Below are 19,270 nucleotides of genomic sequence, written 5' to 3' on the forward strand. Positions count from 1 at the left end.
AATCAGTTGTGACCAAACTGTCCTGTTATTCCTTGAGCAGGTGCAGGTTGAGCTATACAGCTCTGATGGTGGCAAATTACAAAGCATTCCTTACATTTATTTTGGAAAGCAGCAATGTATTTATAATACAAGGCATACGAGTGGATCAGGGTTATATAGCTAAATGCCTCTTCCAGTTTTTCGTAACACTGTGTCCATGCACACAGCTGTGAAATGTGCCCACGTGTCATGAAAGCAAAGCAACCTTTCCCCATTTTCTGTCTCTCCTTCGCTTACCCTGAAGCTGCAGGCGAACAAACAATCAGCCACTTTGTACCATACTAACTGAGGTTTGTTTGCTATGATGTGTTTGCTTCAGGACCATTAGCAACTTTGAAGGATGCCTACTACGATGTAACCTTGAAGCCGCTGGATGAAGTTTGGCAAGAGAAGACAGAAGAGTACATGAAGAAAATCCAGGCTTTTTTACCCAAGATTGTAAAAGATGTGTGGCTAATGGAACCTATCCATGTGGCATTAAAGGTTGTGAAAGCAGGCTTGGATATGGTTGGTATAACTCAGTTCTCCATTTTTAATGGTTTGAAAGGCAAGGTCTACAAATTTAAGCCTCGGCTTTGAACTATGGATACAAAAAATAGTTAAATATTTTTGTTTATGAAAATAATGCAGCTATCTTTCCACATAACAAGCTTGTGCACAGCTAATTTCCTGTTCTTGAAATATTTGTCCTGCTTTGAAAGCAGTTCCAGCTAGAGGAGAGGTTGTTTTACTGGTTTTGGTTGAAATCACAGGAGCAGTAATCTGTCATTCATGTAGCTTTTGCTTTTCTTCCAGAGAGAGGGAGGGATTGTGATTCCAACAAATAATGTAGAGAGGGGCTTGGGCTCTTCTAGTTGAAATGAAGAGCATAAAGCATATATCATGACACCAATATATATTGAAGATATCAGTCCTTTGCAAACTACTGAAGCACATTAGCTCAGTGAAGTATTGGTATACTTTGAGTTATGTCATTTCTGTCCATTATTTCTTGCTGTAGTGACTAGTGTCTGTCCTCTGGATATTAACCTCCAAATGACAAGATGCTGTCAGGCAAGTGACAAATGCAAGAGACTAAAGTGCTGTTTCACTGACTGTTGATTAAAAACTTATTATCAAGTACTGATAAGAAGATACTGACCCTGCCCTGAAGCCATACTCAAATCAGGTTTGTAATCTCCTTTTCTGGCTCTCCAACAGAGTACACACCAGATGCTCAGGTGGGCAGAGGCCGTGTTTTCTAGAGCTGTGAGCAAGATCCGGAAGCCTCTGCTCAACCTTTACAGTTTTTCAGCCAGGTAAGGGGTGGTTTTTTGCAGGATCCCTGCTGCTGGTAGTGTTCTCAATGGGTCTGTGCATAGTTAGTGTTCCTGTCAGCTGGTACGCTGAGGGTTGCGGACAACCAACCGTCCTTTGCTTTGGGCACTTGGCATCACACCTAATGTTTGTTTTTGTTGGCTGCCAGGACAGGCTGCATTTTAAAGGAAGCTACTCGGTAGCAATAACGGTGATAACTGGCCTTATATGGCACAGTGCATCGCAGGGCTTAGCCATTGTGTGTCTTTGTTTTGCCATTCTCACCAGACTACAGTTCTTATGAATATTTCACTTCCACATTTCTAATAATAAAGCAACTGCATTTCATCAGTTTAGCAGATAAGGGCACATGCTGTTTTATTTGTATTCTACAGGAACTGTTCGGTGGCAATAAAACTGCCAGTACTTCCTAAAGCAGACCACTCCCTGGATCTGGCAAATATTACTAATTATCTCATTGAAGAAAAGCTAATGAGGCCTCTCCAAGACCTCTATAATATCAACATAGTTGCAGAGTATTATAGATTCAAGCGGAGGATGATGGAGAGTCCCTTTGAATGTAAGCCCTTTCAAAGTGATGCTTTGTTTTGTAACTGGATCCATTTTAAGAAATTAAATTGTTTCCTTTCTGGAGAAACTTTTCTTGGAGAGCAACTTGTAGCTAAAATGTAATAATAGATTGAGGAATTATTTTAAGAGTATGCCAGCCGGAAGCTGTTTGTGTTGCAGCATGCAAGTAGTAGCACAGCACTTACTGCTCTGTGGAAAACTCACTGATGTTTCTTCTGAAATATCGTTCTCTAGATCATGCTATGTTAATGGGCACCAAGCATATTATGACTTTTGATGGAAAATTTTATGATTTGGCATCAAAGTGCAGTGTACTTCTTGCCAAGGATTTTGTTCACGATACTTTCACTGTAATACTAAATGAGGAAACTCGTAACTTAAGATCACTGTATGTGGAGATGAACCAGACCGTGATCAGTATCTACCCAAGACTGAAGGTAGGAGGGGAAAGTCAAACATTCTTCCTTTCCAGACCAGAAATTATCTTCAACCAACTAACTACAACAACAACAACAACAACAAAAAAGTCTTCAAAATATTAATGCTCCAAACATAGATCAGAACAGGTCTCAGATCTAAGTGCTAGCAAGTAACCATTTTCTGATTAGGAAATAATTCCCCATAACAAAACCAGTTTTAACTCAGGGGCTGCCTCTTTGCTCTCTGGGTATTTAAAATAAGAGAGGCTTGATGAACTTTCCAGCTTTCCTCTTACATGGTCTAAGAGAACGGCAGTCAGAGAGGTCTGGAGGACAAACGGGGCCCATAGCCTCAGTGCACCTGGGAGGCTTTGTGCTTTCCTGCTCTTGCAGAAGTTTAACACAACCCTGTTCTTACTTTGTAACTCTGGGCTCAGCAAAGTCGACCCCATCCCACCTGCAAACCCAGCCTGAGCTTGCCTGTCACTGAACTTTCATTGTGACATGTCTGAAATTGCATTTTCATTTTAAAACAGATAGCCAAGATGTATAACTTTTCCCTTATGGGAGAGAACTGCCAAGTACTGGATCAACCCCTTGAAAAGAATACCACTAATTCAAGGAGAGAAACCAACAAAATAGAAGTGTCTAATCAGAAAGGAGTTTCTGTCTCTTGTGACTTTCAGTATGATCTCTGTACTGTCACTCTGGCTGGATGGCACCACGGTGAGTATCCATGATACAGCTTTTGTCACCTGTTAGTCATTTTTTCTGTATCTTTAGCACATGGGTTGTCTTTCACTTGCTCTTCCCCACTTGATTATACACACCCTGGAAATGGCCCTGGGCACTCCCAGTTGTTGCCAAATAAAGCACAGTATGCAGCATTCCAGTAAGAAGAGCAAGCGTCTGCCTGGGTTACTACTGTTTCGATGCAATAAAGCAGACAGAAATAGGGGGTGGATGTAATGCAGTCAGCCCAACCCCAAACCCCATTTGAGAATGGCTGCTCTACAGCAGGCTTAGCTTGTCCAGCCTCCAAGAGTATGGAAGAGGGAGGCCTAACAACTTCCAGGGTTTCTGGTATACTGTGAATACATTCCTATCCATGTGCCCCACACTATTCTAAAACTCAGACCCCTGAGATTAGCAGAGAACAGCTATGATGCCTTGATCTGGTCAGGAGAAACAAATGAACCACTAACAAACAAGATGGCAATGCAGTCTGAGAAAAATCCTTAATGGATGTCTGGGCAGACCTTCCCTCTTCTGCATTACAGCTGAGCTCTGCTGTACAGAATAATCAGAGCCCAGAGACAGCTTCTAAAATCTTCCCAGGTCTACTCCTGACAACTGCTGTTTTACTCCATTTCAATTTAATTCCAGGTATTTCAGCTGGGCTTTTTGGTACCAATGATAATGAAGCTGGAAACGAATGGGTACTTCCTAATCATTCCTTCACTGACAACGTGCAGGAGTTCACCCAGAGCTGGCAGGTAAGGAGCTGAAGGGCTGCTGCCCGTGCAGATACCAGTGGTGGGGGAGCACAAAGGGCAACTTCCAACACGGGTCTGGCTTCGACAAACTAGAGCTAGTGAAAACAGCAACATACTGTATATAATCTGTTTTCCTGTGTTTAACCAGGGAGAAGGTTGCACGTATTTGCTAAAAACCATAGAAGAGTTCCCTGTAGATAGGCATTGAGCATTTTTGGCCTAAGTGGTAAAGTGAAACATAGGGGGCTGCTTCTGCTAGTAGAAGGAACCGATGTTGGAACCAAGGCTCTTTGATGTTTCCTACTTAAAGCACCTCTCTCTCTGGAATGCAGAGCCAGGTGGTAGTTGGTCAGGGACAAATTCACATGTCCATCAGCTGAGCCACGGTTTGTATCAGGAAGTTTTCCCTCTTGAAGTTTTCTTTAGAGCTGTTTTGTTGTAGCTGGGTATGTTGAGCCTCATTTCTTTCGTTGTTCTTGGTTTTCATATTGTCAAGAAACAAAACTTCATAAACCAGTAACTAGTAAAGTCGCTCTCCGTCCCCATATGACTAAGTCCTGAGACTTCTTTGGAGCGTTAGCTGCTACCCACTCAGTTACTAACTTGCATAAAAGGACTTCCTGTAACTATCATAAATGAATGTTGCAACCCTTTTACTCTTATACCAGTAACATTATACCTCTTTGCTTCAAAGAGACTTAACCTTAATTCATGAAATTTATCTTCAGCTGACAATAATCTAAATATGGAAACATGCACCTCTACATAGCCGTTTGTGAATGAGACTGACAAAAGACAGCCTTACTGTGCTCTCAAGCCATGTTGACAGGATCCTCTAAATCCCCTCAAACCTAATTTCAGAATCTATCCAGCATCTTCTTACTACTAAGATTTTGTGACTCTTCCCTTTACCTTCTCTCACCAAGAGATGTCCAAGTTCTGGGCACAGGAATGCTACTATTTCCAGCTTTATTTCAGTACTTTATTTTGAAAAGAGGATTGCTTCAAGTATCTTGTACTTTTCCTTGCTGTTGGAGATCTAATGAGTTTGCAGCCTATGTTTATCTTAATAATGGAGCAGGATCACGACATTGCTGACTGCAGGTATAATTTTCTTAATTGCTACAAATAATAAATTCTAATAGTCATAAAAATACAACTATCTAACACAAAACTACCCAGAGAATTTGAACTGAAAATAATAACCAATTAAATCAATACATAAGAAACTTACTGTCATAAACAAGCTGGGAAGTCATGTGTGTCCTCCTTCAAGTGGCTGAGGGCATAAAAGCTGCACTTACACTAACAATTTGTGTGTTTTATTTGTTGGCCATGGCACCTTTGCAGTGCTGTATACCACCAAGAAAAATTTATAGACAACTCTAGCTGAACTCTGTGCCAACTGCAGTCATGTCCTGTTCAGAAAAAAGTAATAAAAAGAGTGACTTGCCAATAATGTACTGCTCTCATACATCATTAAAGCAATGGCCAGAAATACAAATGTGCCAAGTCAGAAGGTCATGCAAAGTCTTAGAAACTTTTCTAAAGCAGTAAGAAGGGATGACATGGTGGAAATACCCATTTCAAACGGGCAGCGTATTCAGCTGTGCTGATAGAATGGACCCTGCAAAAATCCTTCCAGACCAGAAGTTTTAGCACAATTATACATGGCACAGGAAGCAAAACCACAGTCAGGTTAAATCTGGCCAGGTATCAACGCCTGAAATAAAAGCTGTCAGTCACCCTGACTGCTGGAGTCACCTTACAACAAACTGTAAACTCAGACTGGAACTCTCTACCAGGAGCTTTACTACAAGCCTTTGTCATACACTGACCTTGGAAATAACATCAGTGAGGTTCTAGTGCTGCAAGACCAGCTGCTGTGCGGGGAGGAGGTTAATAAGGAGACTGCAAATGTGCGACTCCTGCAGGATGAGGGCTATCTGAGAGACTAAACTGGCAGTTAATTTTTCTTAGTAATTAAAATAACTTGAGTTTACACTTGCTTAAAAAACTTCTAGACTCAAAACCAGGAAATTACTGATTAAAAGACCAGTAAGTTGCTGATCTGATACAGAGTACTAAAAATGGCATTCAGCCAAAACAAAGCCTAAGAAACTTCAGCAAATGCTGCTCATTACTAGTTCTGTTAATATTTGGTATCATCAGATTTTGACTGGTGTGCTAAGGGACTTTACCTGAGTCATGTACAACAAAAATTCCTTCACATTTTATTGTCCAAAAATGCTTGTAATTGTAGGGACCGCCAGTTTGGTTTTGGGTTTGTTGTGGTTTTTTTTGTTGTTGGTTTTTTGGGGTTTTTTTGTTTTTTTTTAATTTCTTGTGGTTTATTATCTATGAATAACCTAGCAAGCATATGAAACTTTTTTCTCCAACAAAAAGATCCAGTAAAAGCACAACTGTGATCTGTCATAGATAATAAAAGTTAAGACAACTAGCCACCTACCTACTGTGTCAGCAGCCACACACCAGAAATCCTTCAGTGAATCAACAGAAGAGGGAAACAATGTCTGTAATGTGTAATATTTGAGCCACACATTTTTGTTTATGAAGCGTGCAAGGTAGTCTCAGTATTAATAAGTGCTAATCAGAGCTGTGTACTGAACTGTCTGTATCTTCCTTCAAACCATCTCATACTGGAAATCAAGAATTTGTGCTACACTGATGTTTAAAAAAAAATAAACAAACCCCCCCAACTTTGGTAATTCTGTTTTCCCAGGTGAACAAGTGCAGTCTGGTACAGAAGAAAGTGAAGCCATGTCCAGTTACAGGTAACCAAGGAGTCTGTAAAGTGTTTTTTGAAGAATCACATTCACTTCTTCGGAACTGCTTCAAAGTTGTAAGTATAACTCCAGCCACCAAAGGACTAGCTGAATACCCAGGTGTCATACTTCGAAGGAGTGCATGTAATTGTTGTGAGGGTATAGAAGTTCAGTTGCAGATAACTTCAGAAGTCAGCAGAACAACCCAGACAGACAAAATGGTGGTGTCTCACCATAAATAGAAATCACGGTCCTTGACATCCACAGAGTAGTGGCATGACTTTGCACCACTCTTCAGCAAACAGGTCTAGAATTTGGAAATATAAAACAAACCCCTCAGTATTAGGAAGAGAATAGAGGTTTGTGAATGGTCCTCACAGGGGTGGGCGGGGGGAGACACAAATCAAACTTCCTTTTCGGTTTCAGAGCTGCACACCACTCCTCTGAGCAATCCCCTTTGTGTTAAAGGTGGACCCTGCGCCATTCTACACCATGTGTGCCTATGACACCTGTCACTCACAGGAGCTGAAGGCTGCCTGCAGTTTAGCAGCAGCTTTTGTCCATTTGTGCAACCGAAATTTTGTCCCTGTGGAAATTCCTCCTCAGTGGTAAGTTTTGTGTCTTTTCACCACGAGTATTCCAGCTGCTTGCTCCCGTACTTACATGTCTGTTATTCAAGAGCACATGAGAAAATAACTCATGGATCGACTGTGGGCATAAGCAAAAAGATCCTATTCCTGGCATTATTCGTGCTCCCTGTCTGTCTCCCCCTTTGTGCTGTTCACTCAGAAGCACACCAGTCCAATTCATCCTCGCTAATGGCTTTCTTATATCCCCTGGTTTGCTGGGTAGGAGGCAGGAGGATACTGGCAGAAGATGGTGTGATTGGTTTTGTACTTTTCAGCCTCATGTATCTATCTTCTTTAAACTTAACCTAGAATTTCAAGATTATCAATACCTATATTTTAATGCAGCTGTCATCCAAATAGCCGTCTTCCAGGAATCTATTTAAAAATGCAACGAAAACTGAAAAGCCTGAAAAGAGCAGCAGTGCTGGCTTGAAATTTTTGGCATTACAGTCCTTGCCAATTTCTGTTGTTACTGTGCAAACGAGTTATGGATCCTCACATTTTTTGGTAAAGGTGCACATGCTGCTGCATTGCACGTTGCTGCAGAAACTAGATTAGTACAGTTACTGCTCTAAAAGAAACTGGAGTCATGTTCTGCTGTATTACTTGGTGAGTGCAGGGTTTTAAGGAAAAAATTCTTCTTGTGTAAAGAAAAAAAAATGTATAAAAGTCCACAGCCCCAACATACTTCTTAGTAATAAAATTAGTCCCCTCTTGCTTACTTTCTTCAGTTACTACATTATTACTACTGCAGTTACTGCACAGTTCAGCCATACAGTTGCCATGTCCAGCAGGGGTTACCTTACTCCAGCCCAACTGAGCTATTGTGCAACAGAAGCACCTAAAGGGAAGCGGCTGGCTGGGCCGGAGCACTGCAGCAATCTGAAACTTCACCATTTAAGGATAATAGTGGCTGTATATTTCAGCATTTTCTATGTTATGTACATTCACTATTTTGCACTGTATATCTTTTCTCGAGTTGTTGGGTTTTTTTAAAAAACTTTGTCTCCATTGGATATTCTGTGTATAGTACCTTCTTTGAACTGCGATATTTATTGACTACAAATTATTTTAGATAAATGATGATACATAAATGATAACTTATACCATTTGAGTAGTACTGACTGTTCACGTATCGTTGTCTTGAGAGATGACCAAGAACATCCCCAAAATTTAACTCTTCAATTCATCTGCATGATGTTATTCCTTAGACAAAAAAAGGACAAAGCCTTCTCTGAAATTTGCTATGTATCTTTTCACTGAATGAGAGCATTAAAGGCAACACACACAAAAGTTACTGTCATACTAATGACTGATATGCTTGCCCAGTAATAACTTAAGACATAATTATATTTTTACAAGACTGCAATGGAAACATTTAAGTAAATGACAGGATCACACAGAAAAGCCAGTTCTGCTTTTGGTTGAAACTAAGCACTTGGGTTTACATTCCTAACTTAGGCTTCATGCTTTGCTAAGGCTTAGTAATGAGAAAACATGGTGGGGTTTTTTTAATACATGCAACGAAGTGTTATTCATTTGTATTAGTAAACTCACTACAACTTCTAAAAGAGTGATTTAGTGACTACAAACATATTTGTGATATGCTTAAAAAATCTTTACCATTATTTGCTGAGTTCTCACCCACTAAGGAAGGGAATAACTATCAGGAGTTTGTACATGATTGTGTTAGCCATAAAACAAAACCCAAGAAGAGAACACTCAGTATATGTAAGTGTGTGCATCACATGCATCACACTCCCATATGCAGTAATAATGGCATGTGTCATTATCTTCCTTACAGATTCAGTTCACCCAGTGTGTAAGCAGTAGCTGGCCCCAAAATTCCTGGGCAGTATCTCATAGGCAGAAAGTAGTTTTAGCTCACATGGTTTATATAAACTCTTCAACAGAGGAGTATGAAATACAGAGACAAACTTTGTTAAATCTGAGCCTGAATATTCAGTTGAAAACAGTTTTAGAATGGCTCAGTAGCCGAAAGTATGAAGTCAGCTAGTGCTGCTAGTTTACAGTGTCCCATTTCTGCGGAAAGGGATTGGAATGACAGTGGATCACAAGCTCAGTTAACAATAATAATATGCTATTAAAGCATCTGTTAAACAAGCCAAGTATACTGGGGATGGTCACATGAATAAACATTTAAGACAAGAATTAATTCTTTTTATTTCATGTATCCAGTTTTGGGCACCCTGTTTTAGTTACGTTGTGGATCAGTTGAGAAAAATCTGAAGGTCTCTCTGTGGGGAAAAAACTGATGGGTCAAGGAAAGATGCAAGTTAAATCTTTAAATATGTAAACACGCTAAAGAGAAGGAAGTGGAACAGACCAAACTGCAGTAAGGGAGGTTTGGTATTGTGAAAGAGTTTGTAATGGCTGGCTTGTCACGCACGGTGACCAATAGCCATCTAAGGTCATGAGAACAAAAGAGAAAAAAGCAGTCATACCTGACGCCACACTACTTTCTAGAAGTTCATCTTGTCAAGGATCTGTCATTGGATAGCTGAACTAGCCAGAGCCCATAAACTTTAGTAGTAATGCTGCTCTTTTTCTCCTAAATGGGAATTTATCATCAAACATGAAGAACCTTACCTCTTTATTTCATTTTAGTGTAGCTAAGACAGAACTGTATCTAAAATGCTAGAATACTTTTTCCCACAGTTTTCTGATGTCATATTTGATGCCGGTTTTCCCTTCATAGATTTCTTGTAATTCAGCATAAGAACACCTTGTGTGTCGCTTGTTACTTTCTGTCCCTTAAGTACTTACTAACAACTTAACTGGATTTCATCTCTTCATCCTTTCAGCTTGAGCCAGTTCTGAGTGGCAGATACCAGCCCGGAAGATGGAAGAACCGTTTCAGCGCCCAGAACAGGCTGTTGTAGGTAGACAAGCTAGAAGCAATAGTAGGGATGGCAGTGAAAGTGTGAATGAATTAGTGTTAGGACTCTGAATATAATGAAGCATATATATCTAGTGTAAAAGGAAAGCTTTTCACACAGAAACACCTGAGGGTAAGAGGAATGATTTCAGTACAGTGCCAAGAAACTATAATCAACCAGAAGAAATTGGATATAAGAGTATCAGTTACTTTAAAAGAATTCTCCCATTCAGTGGCAAAATTGCCTCTTTACAAGCCTTGAACCATAGCATGAATACATCTAAAAGATGACAAAAGGTCTTTTCCAGCTCAGATTAGTACAAGTGGGCTACTCGTGGCTTTGAACCTGTGCAGAGATGCTGACTTCTTTTTTCTCTAGAACTGATACTCAGTTCAGTAAATTCTGGAGAAAGCGACTTTTTTCCAGGGAAGTGCCCCAGCAGACAAGAGGGCTAAGACATAAGATGGTTAAATAATTGAAAGCATTTAGTAATTTTCTCATTTTTATGCTGGTTGATTTCTCCCTTACTGATGTGTACCTTACTAAATGAACAGATGCCAAGAAGGCTGTCTCTCATGTTTCACATTCTCCTGTGTCTGCAGAACACCCTTCTCAGATACCAGTTTACATGTTGGGAAAAGGTGACTGATACCTATCCTACCCATGACGTAGTCTTAAAGTGTTATATTGTTGTGTGAAAGTGTCTCATCTGTTAAATTACTAAGTTGCACGTCTACTGATTTAAAAAATGCATTTCTCCATACAGTACCAGCAATGTACTTATTCCTTAGTAAAAAGTAACACTGCAAAATCCTGCAGATGCCTTTGCATAATATGCAAAGATTGAAATAATGTTAATAAACGTTGGACTTCCTTACTTTTTGCTGGAGTACGTTTTTTACTGCACCCGCCGGACAGCACCAGGGGGCGACAGCGCCCGGCTGCGGAGAACGCGCAGCCCCTCCCGCCCCTGCGGAGCGTGTGTGTCTGTGTGTCTGTCTGCGTGTGTCTGTGTGTGTGTCCATCCGGCCGGCCGGCCCCTGCGCCCCCAGCCCCGCCTGACGGCGCTGCCCAGTACAGACCCCGCGCCGGCCTGCCAGAGGCCAAGCGGTTCCTCAGTTACCTCTGCAAAGCCCTTACTGAGCCAAGGACACCATCCAGCCCAATGATTTTTATGTCTTCATCGCTGCATGGTGCTGGCTCGTCTTGGGAACTAAGAAATGGGGCCCACCCAGCTCCCCACAGGGAGCCTGCCCAGACCAGGTGGTGACCAGTGCCAAAAGCACCCCTCAAGCCAACTCAAACCTGCCCGTGCTTCCTCACGGACACAATCCTCCAGGAAGATCTCCGCGGCAGGATCTGACAGCATCATTTCTCAGCTCGATGCTTCAGCTTTGGTATTTCAAAACTGGCCTTCGCCTCTGCAATACCCCCCCCCCCCCCCCCCGGCTTTATCAGCACTTCTGGTATAACACTACTGGTAATACTGCCCGTTTTGGGACACCTCGACTGAAGTCATCTAAAATAGTCATGCCTCAGGTGAAGGTAATGCAGTACAAACTGTGCTGTCCTATGGAAAAATGTCTAAACCCCACCAAACAGCGGACGGACCTGCAGGCCACACCACACAAAGGGCTCTGACCCCACGTCCCGGCCTGCTGTTGGCCAGCACCCCTGCACCCGTAACTCCCCGGAGCAGAGCGCCTTGAAGACACCCGCCCGCACCCAGCTGTCCTTGCAGGAATGCATGGAGGGTAAGGCATTCTTCCAAGAGTATTTTTAAGTGCCTACAACTCACCTTCAACATGCCCTTTATCTAGGCCCTATACAGACACTCCAGCTCTACAAAGGTCACAAAGATTTACATGTACCACACAAGCTCTTATGTCCCCGAACTCAGTAGCGACGTTGATGGTTTGAGGCTCTACCACGGACTAAGGCAGTGTGACATAGGGAGAGCCTCACGCTCCCACTAGCTGGGTTCCCCAGGCCTGGCACACCCCCAGATAAATCCAGGTTGGGTGCAGTCAGGACAGAGCTCGCACCGAGTGCACAGAGGCCTTCCTGCAGCCACGGCCATCCTCCTGCCCCCCTCAAGGCCCAAACACCAGGCACTAGATCCCAGCTGAGACCTCACCCTCCCCAGGACCGGGCTAGAGCAGGCACTCGCCCTGTAACCTCTCCGTGTGGCTCTGCTGTACAACAGCTGCCAAAGTCACAAACCCACATGCTAATGTAGGACTCGAGACACGAGTTAAGATGTGGAAAAGGGAGAATTCCCACTACCCCGTAGAGCCCAAGGGTGCCAAACTGTGGAAACCCCGAGGTGAGGCACTTCAGCCTGACCCTTAAACCTAGGTGGTACAGAAGGCACCAGCAGCCATAAGCATCATCAGCTACTCATTAGGCAAAGCACAGCTAAACTCAGAGCAATCACTAGACACCTTTTGTTTAGAAGCTCAACATTTAACTGTGCCAAGAGCATCTTTTGCTTTGAATTCCTAGGAAAGCACTCTTTAATGTAAACTGTCATAAAGCATCCAGTCCTGGCTTTAAAACCCTTGGAAGTTACTGTTTTACTAATGTAATTGCCAGCCTTTCTGAAACGCCACTTCAGTTCAGGAGTAGATCTCCTTCCCCTCAACTGCCAAGCAACACAGATAGCTTTGTGCTGATCAAGTATGTGAAACCTGCTGGGGGCTGGGTTTTTAGTGAGGTCGAGTGTACAGTACAGAGCCTGCAGATACCGAAGAGATCTACATCTTATTATGCTTGGAACTGCCTGTTAGCGAGTGAGCAAAGAAACCCCAGACGCTTTGACTCATGAGCCTCTGGATAGGAGAGGGTGGTGAAAGATGCAAAGAAATCCTCTACAAATCCAATCCAGCCCTACATAATGCCAATCCACTCCGATATAAATACAACTTTTCAGATGCACTCAGACTGTGCATCACTGCCAGATGGATGAACAGCAGTTCCACCCCCGACAGCCACTACACTAGTGGTGCACCCACCAGCTGTACAACAGGGGCTACGAGCCACACTCAGTTCTGCTGTAAACTGACACTGGCCAGGATGCGGCAGACTTTTAGCTCTTTATTTCCAGGGTTTTGCTACCTAGTTAGAAGGCAAGGCAAACTTACTTGGAACAACTTCTCCTTCCTTACATAAGCACTCAAGATGGAAAAGTATCTATCACCAGACAAAAGCAATTGTTGGCCAGTATGTCAACCATGTGGATCATTTCTGAACGGCTACAGCATTCCACAAGTGGATTTTTTCCTAACATTAAAAACAATAAATAAACCCAGACTGCCAATGTTTCATCTGTACATGTGTTTTGGCATTTTATCAGCAGGGTTTCAGAGCACAGGACTTCCATTATACAACTGCCTCTGATGTGGTCTGGATTGGAATACTAAACTCAAGCCTGGAACCGCACTCTGAAATCCAGTCCTTAATCTGTAAAGATCTCATTTAAAGATCTACTTAAAAGACAGTATTTAATTTCCAGATGCTTTGAAAACATAATCCCACAGTTTTCAAATGTAGTTACCACCATTTAATTCTTGTCTTAAATTGTACAACCAGAGAGGATCTTCCCTTCCTATATGCATTCCTCATTAACATAACTGTATTCCTGGACAATGCAGTCCCAAACTACAAAGCCATACCACATGGCTAATGCAAGGCTTTCTTCAGGACTCAAATTCTTTTTTAGAGAAGAGGGGAAATAAAAAGTAGTAACAGTTCCACTTTTTAAAGGTTTTTTGATTTGATTTCATAGTTGTTGGGTTTTTTCCCCACAGGAAGAGGAAAGAAATATAAAAATAAAATATATTTAAGAATGATTTAAACAATTAAAAATAGCATACACTGGAACAAGAAAGGAAACCTTCAAAGAGAAAAATGCACTTTAGCACAGCAGGTTTGTTTCATGAGGTGGTAACGGTATTTGCATCTTGAACCTGGAGAACCTATTCCAAGGAATCCTGCATCACAGCTTTTCAGTTAATTTCACTTCACTGGAACACAGGGGTTATTACTGTACCACTTTCGGTATTTCAGAAACCCAGAAAGCAGGGAGGTGTTTAAGTACAAGAACTGCTTAGACAGACACACCTGTCTCACAAGTAGAGTTTACTGACATGGTTATTACTGAAACAGAAAACAGAGGCAAAGAGGTTCTTTCCAACCACAGACTAAATGGACACATTCTGCCTCCATTCCACGTCTCGGGTTCACCCTGGTAACACGAGTTCTGTGCAGCCCTTGCTGCCAACAATGCACGCTACAGGGATGACTAAACACGTGTTCCTAGAAACAGCAACTAACGTCTGTAGGAACATGTAGTATTCTGAACAGCATAGACGTGTTACTCAAAGCATCAAATAAGTGTTTCTCAAGTCTGTTGGTATAAAAAGACTGTGAAAGAGATGAACATTGTGATTATTATCAGACATGTACTGATCCCTCCACTTAACTCTGAGCCCGACTTCTCACTTCACTTTACTCCAAGAGTACCTGGTGGTTGTTTGAAACCACAAGTACAGAGAAAGCCCCGATGTTCTGCACCAAAAAAACAAAGAAAAAAAAAAAGTACATTTCCAGTTATTTTAGGCAGAAGAAAAAGTATCTAGGGGATGACTCTGTGCAAATCCTCCACTTCAAGGCTCCACATACTCTTATGCACGGGGTTTTCAGAAAGATCTGTCATCTTTATCGCTCGAAGAACAGGCTCAGGACTGCAGGACCGCACCACACCCATCACCATTACATACTTCCCTAAAAAAACAAGCAAACATGAATTTAATTAACCTTTGTATTTACATTTTAATTTAGAAAGCAAAATATTTAAAACCAAGTAGTTAAACAATTTGAATTAAAGCTGCCAATACCTGCAAGAAAACTGAAGGAACAAAGATTTCTTAGACCTAAATATCAGGAAAAGGCTTCATTATCTGTACAGCCATCTTGATAGATTCTACTAGATATATACAGTAAGAGTTAAAACTAGCACAATTCCTCCTTATGCTGCGCAAGTGGAGGGAGGACAATTCTGCTAGAAATTAAGCTATGTGACTATTTTATACCACAGTTCCTGCAATGCTGAAGTCCAGCACCTCTCCAGCTGAATTAACAGTACTGGTGAAAGGAAAAAAAAAAAAAAAAAAAAAAAAGAAAAATCCTTATCTTTGTTCCCAGTCTCACAGCTCTTCTCTGCAGCACCCCAGTTTGATCAAACATTTCCTGTAACTGTGGAGAACTGAAAACAGGGCTGGATCCTTACTGGAACTCATCAGGCAAGCAGGCATAAGCCTTGGTACCACTGAGAGCAACAAAGACACTCCCCCGCGGCAGCACTCGCCGCTCCCCGACTGCCACAGCAGCTCAGCTCAGCGTGACCCCAAACCAGGCAGGCAAGAGCCAGTCTTAACAACCGGCACAGCCCCGGGGCTCGCAGGCCGGCAAGTCTCCCTCCCAGCCCGGTGCGGGAGGCTCCGTCCCGGCACCGGGTGAGGCGCCCCGCGTCCCCGTGCCCAGGAGCCGCCCGGGTCGGCCCGCGGCGCAGGCGGAACAACCCCGGCCCCCCGCGGGAGGCCGCCGGCCCCGCACGCCGCCGCACCTGCCCCCCGGGAGCAGCACTCCCGCCGGGTCCCGCGGCGGGCGCCAGGAGGGGCTTTGCCGCGTTACTTTAAAACAAACACGGGGCGGGGAAGCGCTCCGCACCACCCGGGGGAGGCCCCGCCCGCCCCGCCGCCGCCCGCCGGTACCTGCGCTGAGGCAGGGCCGCCCTTTGGGCACGTTCTCCACCCCCAGCACGGTGAAGGCGCCGCTGTCGTCCTGCAGCCGGGCCGAGCCGCCGTGGCCGCCGCCGCGCTCCACCTCCAGCACGGTGCCCTGCATCCACACGGCCCGCAGGGGCAGCGGCTCCCGGCCCGCCTCCGCCCGGCCCAGCTGCCACGTCCCGCCGGCGCCCCGCGCCGCGCCCCGCAGCTGGGCGGACAGCACCTTCACCGGCGGCCCCGGCAGGGGCCCCGACATGGCGGCCCTCAGGGGCGGGAGGCGGGAAGCGCAGGGCGGGAAGCGCAGGGCGGGAAGCGCAGGGCGGCGCCAGCTCCCGCCTCTGCAGCGCGGGCCGCGACCCCGCCCCGCCGCGGCCGCTTGTTCTGCCTCGGAACCGCGAACGGCTCCCGCGGAAAACCCGGCGCTCGCACAGGTGTGCTGTTTTCCACGCAGATCCCAGACAGGTTCCTCCCAGGCGGTTCATCCAGCCGCGCCGCTGCCGTAACCCCAACACCCCCCCCGGCCGCCATCCCTTGTTCAGAGCCTCACCAGGGTCAGACCCGCTGGTTCTCGTTTCACCTGAACTCCATCCAGGATCGAAGTGCAAAAATCGGCGTAAAGTCTGATTCAATCGTTCGGTTTGAGGAGCAAATACTTTTTTTGCTGTGTCTCACCTTCACCTAAGCCGCCCCGCAGCGCGGATTCAGCTGCTCCCCCCCCCCGCCAGGGCTGCGCTGGTGTCCGGCTCCCCCACCTCCTCCTGCGCTCTAGGAGCCACCCCGGATCGTTTCCCACTGTATTTCTTCACTAGTTAGCAAGAAGTGATCGCTTAATGTGTATTGTTTAGCTGATGAAGATCCTCCCGTTTCGTGAAAAAAAAAAGAAAATGAACATGCTAGTTTTCTCAGGGATGATTTTAGGGGATCTTTTCATCGTATATACTGTGGAAATCCAGAGCACGATGCACTGAAAGTATAGGCAGCTGGAGACTTCAATCCCGAGGCCTGATACAGAGAAATGATTATTTGTTTTGAGATTTATTTACTTATAGAAAACTGCTTAGCAACTTATTTACTTACTTATAGCAAGTTATGGTATTTTTTAAAATATTGCTAAGAATCCTGCTTGCCCAGGCTGTTCTGTGGAATTTTACCAAGGACTACTGTGTTCATCAAAACAAAGCAGTTCACAGTGAAAATCTACCAAGGATTACAATGTTCAGCAAAATACTATACTTTTGGCCTTGAGTGGCTCTAACTAGTTGGAATTTTGCTAATGAATAAAGATAGCCATATACGAATGGCAGAAGTTCTATTGGTTCTCTTAGATAAGATAGAAAGTAAACCGGCTGAAAAACACTCTTGTTATTCAAGAAATTGGCCAAGAGAATCCGCGTATGGGCCGGGCAAAAAACAAAGTGAGAAAGACTAGGAGCCTTCCTCCCAAAGACCCCCGAAGACGCCCACCAGGAGGCAATGGGTAGGTGCAAAGATGACATAAACTGTTGACATCAGCCTTTCTAACCCAGCCCTACTCATGCATATGTATGTTTGTGTTATGTAACCCAGTGAATATGGATATCCACACTCTGTGAGTTTTTGGTAAAAATGTGGGGTGGGTGTGCAAGCTTTGTGGAGAGATCCCCTTGCACCCCGGCGCCGGAGTAAACATACCTGCTGATAACTCTATTTGAGTTGTAGAGGCTTTTTTCCGCAAATCAGGCCTTTAAGTATTTGTTTTCTGTCTGTCTATATTACAGACGGCCTAATTCGTTTTGCCACAATCTGAAGTCCTTGAAATGTTATGGTTTCCTGTAGGTGGGTGGGTTGACATTTCATTTAGAAAATAAGCTGAGAAATAAGCTAATGAAAAAACAAGGGGATGAACAAAGAAAAAGAAAAATAATCAGGAAAGCCAAGGGGATGGAGTCCTCAATTTCACAAGTTCTGTTACCTACAAAAGTGCAAAATTGGTAAAAATGCACAGAGAACTGACACCACTGCAATCATTCTTTAAAGCTGGCTTTGTTCTCTATTAAAATAGCCAGTTACTTTGTTTTAAAAATCCAGTTTTGTTCTGAGTAGCAAAATACATCAAAAGATCTTTTTTTGGTACATGCATCTGTTTAGAGGCATTCTGTAAATGGGACTTTATTCCTTTTATAGTGTGAGGAAGCAGTTAACTTTTAGTTACCATTTACAGTAAGAATAAAATATAATATTGGTCATAACAATAAAAACACTGACATCTAAGCACAATACCAAATCATGTAATCTGGCAATCAGATCATATGGCTTACAGGAATAGAAAGACATTAGATGGTTACTGTATATGAATGCAAAATTTGACCAAGACTCACACAAGAATATTTGTAATTTATGCCCCTAAACTGCAGTCAGTTGACAGCATCAATATTTAGTTTCACATAAAAAAAACCTAATTGTGCCAAATATTGATAAAAGTATTGTATTCCTATTTGTTACTATATAATAGGAGGGTCTAATGCTTATTAAGCCATTAAATCTACAGATGAAGGCAAGACCCCTACAAGAGTGTAATCTCCAGGAGAGTCTAAAAGGTCCCTTTTAAAAGATTTTCCTTGAAGAAACTGTGTTATGAGAAGAAGGGCATAAGTACTGGCGATAAGCACCAAGAAATTGATTTGTTTTCCTGAACCAGAAAATCCTTATCTTTCAGTAAAATGCAAAATTATAGTGAATCATCTGCAAAGGTCTTATCAAAGAACTGGCTCAGCTCAGCATGGAGACACATTCTGCAGCTGCAGGAAAAATGTCTGATGCCTCAACAGACTGTTTTGTGGAGCTGATCCCACAGCAATCACACTCTGATTTATGGGTAGCAGAGGACGCCCAGCACACAGTTGGAAAAGGCAATGAGTTGGTGTCTGACAGGCTGTTAATTAGACTGGATTAAATTTGAGCACATTTTCTGAGAGCATGCTGGATGAGACAAGATCCGTTTGCACGGATTAGAATGAAGGAATCAAATCTTCTGCCTGCTACTACAATATGCACATCTCCTCAAAGCAGTCTTCAAGGATGTTATTCCTCCCGTTAACGTGCACGTGAATCACAAAGGCCAGACGACACATAGATAAGATAGTCCAGAGCCTTATCAGGAGCCAGGTTTCCCTCAATTACTCTGGCACTGTTTTGTTAGTATGGTGTAAAGAGAATTTAGACTAAGAATTTGACCCTAGATCTCCATGAAAAAAGATTTCCAAAGAAGCAGCAACTTGAAATTTTCTGTCCAGCTCAGACCTTTTCACACTCCCGCTGACCGTACTACTTAAAATGGAAGCAATTC

At 43.4% G+C, this 19,270-nt stretch overlaps 2 protein-coding genes across 2 annotated transcripts in view; one reads left to right on the plus strand and one right to left on the minus strand.

The window, feature by feature from the left end:
• Positions 1–14,152, plus strand: part of LOC141966704 (uncharacterized) — a 105,734-nt gene extending 91,582 nt beyond the window's left edge. Inside the window, exons 63-71 of the mRNA XM_074919709.1 lie at positions 359–546; positions 1,240–1,337; positions 1,731–1,915; positions 2,161–2,363; positions 2,882–3,071; positions 3,732–3,841; positions 6,585–6,704; positions 7,096–7,235; positions 10,082–14,152. Coding sequence (XP_074775810.1) covers positions 359–546; positions 1,240–1,337; positions 1,731–1,915; positions 2,161–2,363; positions 2,882–3,071; positions 3,732–3,841; positions 6,585–6,704; positions 7,096–7,235; positions 10,082–10,097 — 1,250 coding nt within the window. The 3' untranslated portion in view covers positions 10,098–14,152. The remainder of the gene's footprint in view (positions 1–358; positions 547–1,239; positions 1,338–1,730; positions 1,916–2,160; positions 2,364–2,881; positions 3,072–3,731; positions 3,842–6,584; positions 6,705–7,095; positions 7,236–10,081) is intronic.
• A 129-nt stretch (positions 14,153–14,281) lies between these two features.
• RMI2 (RecQ mediated genome instability 2) lies at positions 14,282–16,235 on the minus strand. The gene is made up of 2 exons (XM_074919449.1): positions 15,931–16,235; positions 14,282–14,941 (listed from the first exon to the last, which is right to left on the minus strand). The coding sequence occupies exons 1-2, from the start codon at positions 16,199–16,201 to the stop codon at positions 14,793–14,795; spliced, it is 420 nt and encodes a 139-aa protein (XP_074775550.1). The 5' UTR covers positions 16,202–16,235; the 3' UTR covers positions 14,282–14,792.
• Between the last annotated feature and the right edge of the window lie 3,035 nt (positions 16,236–19,270).

The sequence above is a fragment of the Athene noctua genome, chromosome 15 (genome assembly GCF_965140245.1).
Source record: "Athene noctua chromosome 15, bAthNoc1.hap1.1, whole genome shotgun sequence".
Taxonomy (NCBI): Eukaryota; Metazoa; Chordata; class Aves; order Strigiformes; family Strigidae; genus Athene; species Athene noctua.

Coding starts and splice junctions, on each gene's coding strand:
- RMI2 (XM_074919449.1), bottom strand. CDS start 16,201: ATGTCGGGGCCCCTGCCGGGGCCGCCGGTGAAGGTGCTGTCCGCCCAG. Junction 14,942..15,930: donor GCGGCCCTGCCTCAGCGCAG/GTACCGGCGGGC, acceptor TTGTTTTTTTAG/GGAAGTATGTAATGGTGATG.